Source organism: Lissotriton vulgaris, chromosome 3_2 (genome assembly GCF_964263255.1).
Source record: "Lissotriton vulgaris chromosome 3_2, aLisVul1.2, whole genome shotgun sequence".
Lineage (NCBI taxonomy): Eukaryota > Metazoa > Chordata > Amphibia > Caudata > Salamandridae > Lissotriton > Lissotriton vulgaris.
The window spans coordinates 158,616,770-158,630,356 of record NC_141690.1 but is presented as its reverse complement, the minus strand read 5'-3'; the positions used below and the strand labels follow the sequence as shown (position 1 = coordinate 158,630,356).

Below are 13,587 nucleotides of genomic sequence, written 5' to 3'. Positions count from 1 at the left end.
ATGCTGCTATAAACTGCAAGATGGCAGCATGCAGAAAAGGAAGAAAAGTGAAAAAATTGGTGAGCCTAAGCAATTGTTGGATGTGTTTTTTAAAGTTTACAAAATTGAAAAAGATAAGACTCCTCATGAATAGCATAGTGCAAGTGATTCCAAGCAGGAGTTGTCAACACAGAGCAGGATTAACCTCCTAGATGAGATCTGCGAAACCTAGGAAGAGAAACCAAGCTAGCCGTTGAAGTGCAGAGCATACTCTGTGGTATGTACTTAGTGAACAACTGAGTCATGTAGCTGAAAGAAACATCTCACCAGAATCAAGAACCATTCTGGCCTGTTTGAGAATGTCTCTTACAAGCCTGGCTGACACATTTTGGATGAGCTGAACTATGCTCAGCAAAAAGGGAGGGAACCCATCGAATAACATGATACAGTAATATAGCCTACTTATAATCAGGCCATCAATAAGGAGTTTCCTGGAGACGCGAAGAATACCTGGGTCTAAGGAAAAGGACAATTTCCCTTGAATGGACTCAATTAATAGAGCAGTTGAAAGTGCTAACAGCCGATGACACAATGGGACCCCTTGCTCTATAGGTGGAGTAGCTTATCAATGTCTGGTACCTGCATAGGATGTGTCGTCGATGTGGTAGCTTTCCCTCCCCTCCATCTTCAGTTCCCTTCCTTCTGCTCTTTTCCCCCCCTCTCTACCCTCCCCTCTCACCTTCCCAGAATAACTTGTTAATCCGGCTTAGCCCGCTTTTTCTCTCCTCCTCTCGCTGAACATTCCCCCCCCCTTCGTCCCCTTCCCCTTCCCCCAGAAAACCTATTGCACCATCAATATGTTTGATTCACCAGGGTACTTGCCTTGGCAAAACGGAAAGTCCATAAGTAGCTTTGTTCATATTTTATTGTTAATTCGGAGGGTATAGTTGTGGGTGGGATATCCAGGGTGGGAGTTTGGGGAATAAAGTGATGATGTACCCATTTTGCGAGTATATTTTATCAACTATATGGTACTGATTCTACGTATCTTTCATCAACAAGAATTGCTGTATCCAAATGTGTCACACGCTAAGGTTTTTAAACTGTAGAATTGACCATACGTGTAACACGTATCAAAATCCACAACACCAAATGATTACTGATGTAAGACTATTTTTTTGTCAAAAATCAATAAAATTATGTGTTAAAAAAAAAGAATCTTCCTGGAGGCTCTCGGTAAGAACGGAAAACTTTCCTTAAGACTCTAACTAATCAAAAGAAACCAGATGAAGTAAGTTTATTGATATGGGCCTTAAAGTAGAGCTTTTTGACAAAAATCACACCCGGTTTGTAAGCCCTGGAAGCTGGAAGAGAGCAAGTGCGCAGAGACTCAGGCCACAAAATAGGAAACCACAGCAAGGTTCACACAGCAACATTTCAGTTATGTCGTGTTCAATAGTTGCTGTTTATCCAGTAAGTGACTGCAACAAAGCAGTTTTTAAACTTATCATGAATAAAGCTGAGGTCGCCATCTAACCACAGAAGAATCTACATATCATCCATGTCAAATAGAAAGATGAACGAGACAATCAAATCTGCAAAGTGTACCACATATAAATTGGAAAGAGTGGGGCTTAAGGCAGAGTCATTCTGCCCAATAAACATTTAAAGAAACACAGAAGAGCTGATAGAAAACTGCCTGTGATCAGAAAGTAAGAAAAGAGAAAAGAACCAAGCTGAAACCACCAAGGCTGATAGCCTATCCAGTCGGGTTTTATGAGGAACCGTGTAAAGGCAGGAGACAAATCGAGGAGTATCAGTTTAACCAAGCCTCCAGCATCTACTATCATATGAATTTAACGGACAGCGACAATTAACACAATCTCAGCACTCAGTGTGGGTGGAAGTCCAATTAAAAAGTATTGAGAAAAAAATTATGTTCAATGTATTGTGATAGCTGAACATTAAAAATTAATACAAGTTTCTAAAATCTTGGTAGTGAAAGGCAGTAGAGAAATAGATCAATAGACAACATCCGAAGACCTAAAGAAGATTTTTCAGAAGTGGAATAACTAAAGCAGTCTTGTACCTGGTTTATTACTAAAGCAAGTCATTGCTGAAGCACCCGATGAGGCAATGGTCTTAAAAACTTGGCCAGAGGAGAGCCAGAATTAGACTGCATCTTTGCTAAAATAGAGGAGTTTGATACTAAATTTAAGTCTGTACCGGAGCAAAGTAATGTGTTATCAGTCCCCTGAAAAAGAGAAATCGGAGGGAGGGATAGGAGTGAAGGAGGGTATAGGGTATAAGGAGAGTAATCTTTTTTTATAACGTATTTTATTGAGTTTACATAACATAGGTTCATCAGTTACATCAAGCATTCACTCTCTGCCCACCCGGTGTCAGTAGGACAGCAACAGAGACGTTCATGGGCCCCAACAAGACCCATAATATTCACACTTTGGGCAATGGCACAGCCCGCAGTTCCACTAGTCCATAAGCCCCACAGCAGGAGGGTAATGAAGCCAGAGTCAAAGTTAAAAGCAAAGAGGAAAAGGAAGGGGACTCAAGGTGCACCAACGTAAACTATAAACACCAACTAGCCATGAGGAAGAGAGATGAGTTGCATTATAGTTCCCTCATAGGTTGTGCGATTTGTGGGCTTAGGGCAGAGAGTTATGCCGTTACACAGTATCCCAGGTTAGGTGGGTGGGTGGTGCCTTATGCTTATTATGAGTTTTTGGGTGAGTGGGTGAAGTTTAGTTTTAGAAGTAGCCAGAGACTTATAGACCGCAACCAATTCTTTTGTAAGTAAAATGCAATTTCATAGATCTTACTTTCGCTCTTGCAGTGGAACTTGGTTGCTTGGTCATACGATTGCCTCCATGTTCTTTCGAGATTTTTGCATGTCCTTTTAACTAGCGTGAGGTCACCTTTATACCAAACGGCTGAAGACATAGTCCTGTAAGAGTGCTCAATCTTCATACGAATAATAGCACCTAGAGCTCTGTTAGCAAACTATATAAGCATTGTCCTCCTGCTTTGTCTGTTGCGTTGATTTAAAAAGTATATTCTATGTATGTACATCAGGCGTGGACCATTCTTTCTAGAGGAAGTTAGCCCTCTTCTTATTGTGCATAGATTGAGGCCAGACTTGAACTAAAATGACTGCAATATAATCCGAAGATAATCATAAGCAATGGTGCCTGTCACAGTCGCGCACTGTTCAAATGGTGTGACTTCACACCTGAAAAACTACTCAGAATTAAGACAATCTGTCTGATGATAATCTTGTATTTTTAAATTTCAAAAAAACATCAGTATTCAAGTACATATACAAATTTTAACGTTTTGCAAATGAATGATATTACAAGTACATGGCAATATCAATTATTCATCATAGATACATTAACGGTGATTCAATGACCAAACATTTATCATAAACATTTTGTTGAAAGCATCTTTATAGGACGTGCCCAATGTAATGCATTTCCTCAGGAGCCAATCTTATGGCGATGTAATATAATCCGACCGTGGTGTAATATAATCCGACCATGGTAGTTTTTTTAAAGACTTAATAATAGCTAAATTCTGCCTGGCATAAATATCAGCAAGGTATATCCTGCTAAATGGGTAGGCAGTTGAACATACTGAACCAGGTCGAATGTTGCACATATGTTCAAAAGTTCCCTGCAATCGGCATCGGAGTCAATATCAACATGAATGTCATAATCTCAGAAGAGAAGGATATTTCTTAAGTGCAAATAAGCTAACTAAATAGACCCTTGTAAAGATGGTATAAATATTTTTGCTGATCCTTCAAGTCTCATCGAACTTTTAGAATTCAGAAAAATAGTTGTTACCATGTAGTCTGCCACGAGAGGGGATGAATAGTTCATGAAGATATTGAAATATCTTTTTAAATAAATTATTGCTACTCCTTCCCGTCTGGTGTGGATCAGGAGAATTACTGATTTAATCGAATAGCCCAGAGGGACTTATGAAGCCAAATTAGAGGTCAACATATCTTTTATACAGGTCTCTGCAATGAAGACAATATCAATATTAAGATCCTCTAGTAGACAGATTATTTCTAGCTCATATTTGATCAGAGATTGTAACAAACAAAAAGAATGAGCTCAATGACATATCAATTAACTAGCATCCTGTTAGCATTGAGTAGTCTCAATGAAGAAACACCCAATATGTTTTTAAAGAATTCTCACCCACCAACCTAGTTGGTGACATGGTTCATCATCGGGTTCCCAACTAGGGGGCCAAATGCCTCCTAGGTGTACTGCGACGGATGATTACATCAAAGCATGATTTTGGTTACTGATGTAATCGAATAGCCCAGAGGGACTGCTGAAGCCAAATTAGAGGTCAACATGTCTTTCATACAGGTCTAAATATCAATATTGAGATCCTTCAGTGGACTGCTTACGTGTAGCGCATGTTTGATCAGAGATTGAACATTTATAAGAACGCAGTTCATAAGGCTGATTATTATTTTGGGGGCAGCGTCACTAGACATCTCATGAGATGTCAAGAATGATTCTAATAAATATTTACAGCAATGCTTAGAGTCTTGCACTCATATTGTAGTTCATGTTAAGAGAAGTGGAAATAAGAAAGAACAAAGACATGTCACAATATGTCCTCCAAACTCTAGAAAAGACTCTCCCTCGTGAGACCTGGCTTTAGAGATTCAAAACGTATCCATAGTGATGTTATAGTTTATTAGGAAACCAAACAACGCCTCTTGTTCACCAACATTGTCCTAAATAGGCAAAGTGATACTTCAGAAGGCGTCTTTATATAAATAATAATAATGACTCACTGTTTTTCATATAATGCTACATGCTGTACATCTCTAGTCTCTAACTGTCAAATGTACAAAGGGTTCTTCATTTGCAAACCCTCTAATTTACAGAATCAGAGGGTTTACCAATGCTTAAACCTTTTTTCCTATGTATTGAGTGAATTGTTAAATGTGTTTGGAAAGGATAACAATTTGGTGTTTGGAAGGGTGTGTTATAGACTTCCCTTCCAACAACTGAATAAACATGCAAAGGATCAATATTCTGTGACTGAAATATAGTCACAAAACATTGATATTTTACCAACACCTAAAAGCAGCTTTTAACCAATTTGTAAAATGGAAGAGATCCTCTTAGGACCGCTTTCCCTTAGTGAATGTAAAAACAATTGTTTAAGAGGAGGCAGCGGTACAAAAAAACAACACTGCTACATCTTAAACAAACAAAAGGTAATTTTCTTTGTAGACATAGTCCTGTTTCATTTAAGGAAAATGGACTGCATTTAAATAAAAATGATTATTTAAAAGCAATCACAAGTCTGGTGGTCTGCTGACCCCAGTAGAGAACCATGCCTGTGATGGAAGTGAATCGTAGCTCAAGTCAATTTTCAACATACCTCATTTATATTTATGACGTAGGTCGAATTGAGGCTTAGTACAATTTGGTATTTTGCAAACTGGCTATTAGTACAGAGGCAAGTTCTTAAATTACCACAGTTTGCACAAAAAAGTAGTTTGTGACCAGTCTTTAGTACATCTGCCCCCAGTGCTGGATTTACCGAACTTTGGGGCCAATTATGATGGCACCCGGACCTGAGTCCGTCCGCCACCATAGAGTAGGAGGGACCGTCCGCAGGGGCATCGGCGGTCCCTCCGTCCAAATTAGGATGTGACCGCCACCCTGGCGGTCACATCCTGTATCTTTAACATTGCGGCGGGTGCTGCTTGAAGCAGCACCCGCCGCAATGTTAAAAATGTAAGTTGTGCATTTGCATGCACAAAGCGGCAGGCACCGCGCTTTGTTCACGCAAATGCACCCCCCACCTCCCCTTCACCCAGGGGGCCCGCAACGGGCCCCCGAAGTGAAGGTCCGTATGCTTTTCCACGGCAGAAAAGCCGCCACGGAAAAGCATACATTTTACACCATCATAATATGGCTGGCGGTGTCTGATAGACACCGCCAGCCAAGTTAAAGCTTTTCCGCCGTGGTCGGAAGGCAACCGCGGCGGAAAAGCTGCGGACAGATTTCAAGACGCACCGCCATCCTAATATGGCGGTGGGTCTTTTGAGGCTCAGCAGCGGTTTTCCCGCATCCTCCGGGCCGGCGGTGGCTTCCGCCGGCCCGGAGGATGCGGGAAAACCGCGATCCTAATGAGCCGCTTTGTGAGGATGGACAGCTGTGCTCTTTAGTTATGTTCAATAGACTCCTCACAGTCTCTGTAACACTATTAATGTAATACTTACTGGTTTGCAGTTTGTGGCTTTTCCATTCATATCAAGGTTGGGTGGAGTCAGATAGTCCCAATCCCGCCCTTTGTTGTATGTTATTAGAGTCGTTACTTTTCCTTCATTTTTCTGATTAGCCAAAAAAACGCCTTTTACACCTCTGACCTGTAACAAAAACATCATGGTTATTATGAATCATTCTTGTATTAGATCAAGTTTCATATAACTTGTTATTGAGACAATTCTTAATAGTCAATATTTAACATGGCATGTACAGAGGTTGCTAATATTAATGATAATACTCCTGAGTAACCAGGCATTCCCTGTCAAATATAATATACCTTGATGCTAAAACAATCATAATGCAGTAGTGAAAAATGGAATTTGAGTGAGCACCAATCAGAAGGGAACTACGGAAAAAAACAAAGAGTATGTGTAAAGAAGCAGGATACAAGTAGCTCTTCTCCATCAGGACCAATGTCCAGCAGCAACTACTGCCCAGACCCACTCGTGAGTTCCACGCAGGGAAAGCATCATGCCCCCACATTCCACTTCCAACCCAACCCCCCCCCGGGGGGGGTTGGGTTGGAAGTGGAATGTGGGGGCCCCCCCCCACTTCCTTCGCAGAATCAAGAAAAGCATGAAACGCCATAACAGAAAACAACAACAGAAATTAACCAAAACATACCCAATGAAAGAACAGAGAAATGAGACTGACCAGGACAAAGCGGCAACCATCTAATATCTGCTTTAATCCTTACATTTGGCAGGAATAGTTCTTACTTTTGTAAACAGAGCTGGAGTCTGCATGTACTCCCAATTTTCCATTCATGTAGGCAGCTTTGAATTTAGGCACCATGGAAACTGCACTTTTATTCCACACTTTCCCCTTCTTTAGTACCACCACACAATCTTATACCTCCTCTACCCAAACAGGTGCAGAAAATCGTGATGACTCCTTGCGAACAAAACCAGGCTTTTTGACTCTCATCCAGTCACCTATGCAAATCGGAGACACTCTGCAACTGCCATCTGTGGTTCCATACTTCTTCTGCACCGCAGTTACCACATCTACCACCCTTTCCATCTTAATCATGTCAACAGATTTTCTGGACATCCAATCCTGTTTAGTTTAGATCCTGCAATTCTGCCTGTTAATAACATAAATAGTGAAAACCCCATGCTAATGTGTGGTGTGGTCCTCACTGCCCACAACATGTCCTCAATAGTCTCCTTCCTATGCAAACCATGCTGAAGAGCCAATTGCAACTGATCTTTGATCACAGGGTTCATAAGTTACATTAAACCATTACTGCGAAGGTAGTAAGGAGAAGTGAGAACTTGTCCGATGCCATTCTCTTTCAGAAGGCCTTCCATCTCCCTGGACATCAATTGCAGCCCATTATCCGTTACCAATTCTTCAGGAAATCCTTCTCTGAGAAACACCTCCTTGAAAAATCTAATGACAATATCAGCATTATCACTATCCACAAACTTCTCCTCTGGCCATTTTGTCATATAGTCTACGAAGACTAAAACGTACTTAGGTGAACTACCAGTAACTCCAAAAGGTCCAGCAATGTTAAATCCAAGTTTGCACCAAGTAGTATTCTTTACACTGATTGGGGCAATCAGGGAAAGGCACGTAATTTGTGACTTGTCACTAAGAATATACATGCAACAATCCCAAACATAATGTTCAATGACCCTGTCCACCCCTGGCCACCAAAAATCATCCCTTAGTCTCCACTTCATGGATCGAATCCCAAGATGACCCTCATGCCCTAGATCCAAAACCTTCTTTTGCATACAACTAGGAACCACTAATTGACCACACCTGCGCATGATCCCCTCAACAACGGACAATTCCTCACCAAGTTTCCTGTATGGAATCAATGTCGTGGGGATATCCTTAGTACTGGGCCAACCTACAGAAACAAAATTGTCGACCAACTTGAACTCCTTGTCATCCGATACTGGGTCCACCATTCCTGCTCCGACAACACCCCCTTAACTGTGTCATCCACATAACATACTACACACACCATCTCCAATTCCTCGATTGTTCTCCCACCTTCCACGTTTTCTACTTGGGGTAACTTCGATAAGCAGACAGCCACATAATTCTTTGCACCAGCCACAATACTCCAGTCTGTAATGAAATTCTTTCAACCTGTACTGCCGCTTGGCAATACGCGGAGTAGCTCTTCCACCTCCCTCAGGGGTAAAAAGACCAATCAATGGTTTATGATCCATTCTAAGTACAAATTCATTGCCCCACAGGTAGTTCCTGAAATGCTGCACACCCCACCACAACGCCAAGGCCTCTTTTTCTATGGTGGAATATGTGCCTTCAGCTCCTTGCAATGTTCTTGACACAAAAGCTATGGTTTCTTCAGCCATCATGTCTCTTGTATATGAGGACAACGCCAAGACCCACATTACTCGCATCAGTAGAGATGATGCCCACACCATTGATGTTAAACAGTTTTAAAGGGTGGGCTTGTACAATTTCCTTCTTGATCAGTTAAAAACTGCTCTCAGAGCACCTTGTTGCCACTGGAAAGAAGCAGGACTCAGTCAGGTAAGTAGCTCTTCTTTAATCCCTCCGTGAGGACCAAAGTCTGGCAGCAACTACCGCCCAGACTCACTCGTGAGTTCTACGCATGGAATGCAGTATGCCCCCACATTCCACTTCCAACCCAACAGGATGGTAATCACACAACACAAGGCTGCAAATATAAGGGATATACATGCTGGATTCTGCATGTTATTCCCCGAAAATCTCATAATACCTGTTATTCCTCACTCTGGAGCCTTGGTAATGGTAACTTCAGAGGGGGGATATCGGATATTATAGTAGGCATTTGTAATGAGAACCAAAGTGTTCCCTTGCACAATTTAAGCCTTTTTTAGCCCTGACCAGTTCCCTGTAGTTGTATCAAACACCATCTCACTCTGGACCTTGTTAGCATAATGTGAATTCACATCTTCCATTGCAGTTTCTACAGTATTTCTTACACTAGGTTGGCTATTTCCTAGTAACTTTCCGATCTGTTTTGTCTCGCTGTAAGTATAACTTTTTTGTTGCTTTAAAGTGAATGGATTCTAAATTCACCTTCTGCAGACAATTTTCCTGCCTGCTTTTTTAGATAAGACTCTCCCTTAAAAGACTTATTCTTCTCTTAATCAATTTGTTCTGGTGACCTGGTAGCTGCCACATAGAGATCAGGTGTGGGAGGAGGTTCCCTGCTTCACTCACTGATAGAAGGGCACCATTCATACTCTTGATGACTGTTAAATTCACAGCCTCAAATGTTCTATCAGGTGAAATGATGCATTTTCTAAATTTTTGCTAAATTAATCTTGTCCCATGTCTTCTCTAATGAAGGCATTCGTCCAATTAGTTAATTCTGTGTTCTTCTTATAAAAAGGATCTACCTGCCTCTCTAGTTCACTGTATGATCCTTATTTTCTGTAAACACAACTCTCAATTTTTTACCCAATGAACTTGTGAACAGGTGAAGTGACTTTCACCTCCTGTTTTGTCGATATACAGACTACTACTTCATTGAAAATCTTTTGTTGTAGAATATTAAGTTAGGCCACTTGAACGTAAATAAACAGTTGATCCTTTTATTTGTCCTGATTGGTTCAACTGAAAAGATCTGACAATCCGTTATCTTACTGTAGCTAATTAAACCACACATGTACATGCACATTACTGTATTTTATTTACTTGTTTATTGGTGTATTTTTGTCGCTCTATAACGTTAAAATCTAAACATAATAATAGAAACCCATTCTGAGAACCAAAATATAAAAAAACTCATTTAGCTGGAAAATTTGTAAAAAGACAAAAATGGTAAAAAAAATGTTCAATAAACATAGTTTTTAACCATTTTCAAAAGAAGAAAATATTGACCCACTGGTCGAATTCCAGTTAGGAAACAGGTTTTTAATCTCTTTTTCTGTTTGTGCTTTATGGGGAAGGAGGGTATGGAAGGATTTAGAGAAGTGATGAGTGTACAGATCAGAGGACCCACAAATAAAAGTGGAATGAAGGAGGAGCATGGGGAGAGGAAAATAAAGAAGAAAAGGTAGGTAATAAGGTAGAGGAGGAAGATTGTAGGCCAAGGGTAGGAACTTATAATTGTAGTACCAATATTCTACCTTCTGATATGTTTTGCATTCTGTGGTGGAGTGTTCTTTTCAGAATATTTGCCTGGCATCTGTTCCACCATTAAGTTTCGTCTTTAAATTACTTCAGTCACATGCCATTATTTGATTTTCTTAGTTACTTTTGAAGCTCTATTTACTAAAGGAGTTGTTGCTTGAAATAGGCATAGCTCACATAAGATTAACCTAATGGTTAGAGTAAACCAAATTCATCCCTAATTTGCTGCCAATTGTATGTCTTGTATGAAGTACGACTATTGCTCACTTGGTACAATCTTATTGGAAAACTGAATGCTCATACGATCTAGCTTTCTGACTCATGGGTACATTCGTGGACCTATGAGAGTGAATTCATGCCTTCACATAGAGCAGTTTGGTGATTTAAAGTGTAACTTGTGGAAGTTTCAAATTCAAAATAGTGCAAATTACTAGCTCTTAAAAGCATTCCTATTGGCTTAAGTGAAATATCTGAATTAAGTAGGGCAAATTCATGGTTCACTTTAGGTAAATGTATTTTGATTGGGGACAATCCATAGAATTTGATATTCCACAATTTTAAAAATTGACATTATGTCAAGGTTGTTGTATTTTTTTCTGATTATTCACTTAGTCATCAAGCATCTGTCACAATGCAGCATATACTATATATATGATGCTTGTTTATGTTGATTTTCATATGATCCAGCGTTTCTTGGCCCACTTGCTTATTATTGGTCCTCCAACTGACCTTTTTCTCTGACTGAGAATTGATGGAAGTTAACATTTACATCAACCAAATTCAATTAATAGTGCAGCTCATTTGGCTACACGATGAAGACCAGGAATCTGTAGCTATTAGTTAAGAAAGTTTATTACAAATTTAAAATAAAGTTCAGATAAACAACATTTAAAACCATGCTGAACAGAATAGCCACAGTCCGAGCCTGCGGAAGAAATGAAGGCGGACCCGTATAAGGAAAACAAACTACTCAGTCACAGCAATACAAAAGATTAACAGTAACACTTGATGTTAAGAGTAGAGTCACAAGTTTTGTTGTCTATGCCTGAATGAATCTAGTCTACATATTTTCCTACTAAAGGATGGCTCAAAAGATCTAAGTCTCAAATCAGAAATTTCCATTGAGGAAATTAAGACAAACCAAGCAAAATATAAGTAGGAAAGGTGTCAGCATCTCAGAAGCTCGGTCAAGAGTCTTCTATAGGTCAGAGAGTAAGTGTTAACCTAAACCACACTCAGCCAGAATCAAAGGCGAACATTGATGTCTAAAGCTCTCACAATTCAAAGTAAACTGTGGTAAGTAAACCTGAAGGGATCAGGAAAGCATCTGAATCTAAAAGGGTTCTGAAGAGTTCTAAACTTCAAAGGTGTGAACACTAAATTGATAGGTAACACCTCCTTTTTACGCATCATCAGGTGTCCATTGTTCTTGCTCATTTCTCATTTTGCAGACTGCAACATTTGGGGAATCTCACACTGGACATTGGAAAAACATCATCTCTCACACACAGGTCAGGTTGAAACATTGCAGAAAAGGTCTTATAGGTAACGCTCTGGTTTCTCATGTTCTTTCATCAAGCTCTTCTCAGGCTCTCTCCTCTATCTCTAGTATAGTAATGTACCGATTCTACAACTAACAATGCATGTGAATATATGTAAGAAATGTCATGTTAGCAGAAAATGGAAAACAGCTATTATGCAGTAAAGTGAAATGCAGGCCTACTTAGTACAAGTTAAAGTTTTAACTCAATGGTGCATATTTAATATGCATGTGCACATTTAAACACAAATTAATATAAGTTTCTGGTGCATTAGATTCTCATACATGTGGCATTCAGTAAGTCTTCAACACAATCACGTGTAAATATGGCTAGGAACTACATTTAAAACAATATATGAAGTATTAATGCACGCATTACATAATTCTTTTATCCTTTTAAGTGAAATACATTCTACATATGTGAGGGTGGTTTCTATCCAGGTATCTAAACAGTAAGTGCAGTTTCAAGTGCTAAGGCACACCTTATGAAAGTCAAATTTTATCATTATAGTGAGTACATTATCTACTAAATAAGTATGGTTTATTTCCTTAAGACTTCAATAAATAAATCAATCAATTATGATAAACACATAGTGTGAGTAACTTCTCTAGCCTTACAGTGAATGCACTCTTTAATAATGATTTTGAGTGCAACATTTACATCACTTGTTAAACCACATAAGAAACATGTGCTCTCTCCAGCTGAGGTGTTATGTCATTCTTCTACTGGACGATCAAACTATGGTTTGGCTGCTGCCCTTTTGTTTCTCCCATAGGCCCTCCCTTGGTCCAGGAGTTTTTTTTGGTGCTGCCACTTGTGATTTTGGAGGGCCCCATGCCTTAAACTGCATCTGTATACCATGGTTTGTAGGGAAGGGGCTGCTCTGATGGGCCGACTCTGAACTGATCCCCTACGGTGTAGCCCAGCCTATGATGCCTTCCCACAGCTGTTTTTTCTTCACTGCGACATGTGCTTTCAATTTGTTTGTATTCAATAAACAGATATTAAACAAAAAAGAAACATGTGCCAAGTGCACATTCATATTAAGGATCAGTTAAGAATTTATGACGAGTAAAGGGTGGGTAATTTTTGTGCTGCATCACATGCAATAAATTTATGTGGTCTAAGAACAGGCAGATATGGCTGAATCATCTTGATCTAGAGGCCATCCTTGCCCCCACATGAAGGGAAGGCTTCATGGATGGCAGGTAAAGGTTTTACATGTTTAGCTGTAATGCATTACCGTATCCAATTCCGGCAAAGCACGAGGAATTGTATACCAGATGTAACACCATCCTCAGAGTAATCTGATATAAAATTGAATATACTTTAGCCTGACACTTTAAATGGGCATGAGGTTAATTTATTTGAACAGCTTGAACTCAAGAGGCTTAGTGAAGCCAATGATTTACAAGTTTCTCTTCATACAAGTTTACAGAGTTGAGATATGTATATTTCTTTGTGAGAAACTTATGGAATCTGTTGGGATCCACATTTCCACACTTATCCTGATAAAAATGTTACCCCACGTTTGTGCCTAGGCCTATAAAAAGATGAAGATTGACTCTAAATACCTTTTGTGGAAACAGGTTCTTAAGGCTTAAACAAGTCCTCACACATCAAAG

At 39.7% G+C, this 13,587-nt stretch overlaps 1 protein-coding gene across 5 annotated transcripts in view; it reads right to left on the bottom strand.

Moving 5' to 3' along the window:
• The window catches only part of SORCS2 (sortilin related VPS10 domain containing receptor 2), a 2,087,100-nt gene that overhangs the window by 435,150 nt on the left and 1,638,363 nt on the right, over positions 1-13,587 (bottom strand). For all 5 annotated transcript variants that reach the window (XM_086964129.1, XM_086964126.1, XM_086964127.1 and 2 more), the window contains exon 10: positions 6,263-6,409. In XM_086964129.1, coding sequence (XP_086820255.1) covers positions 6,263-6,409 — 147 coding nt within the window. The remainder of the gene's footprint in view (positions 1-6,262; positions 6,410-13,587) is intronic.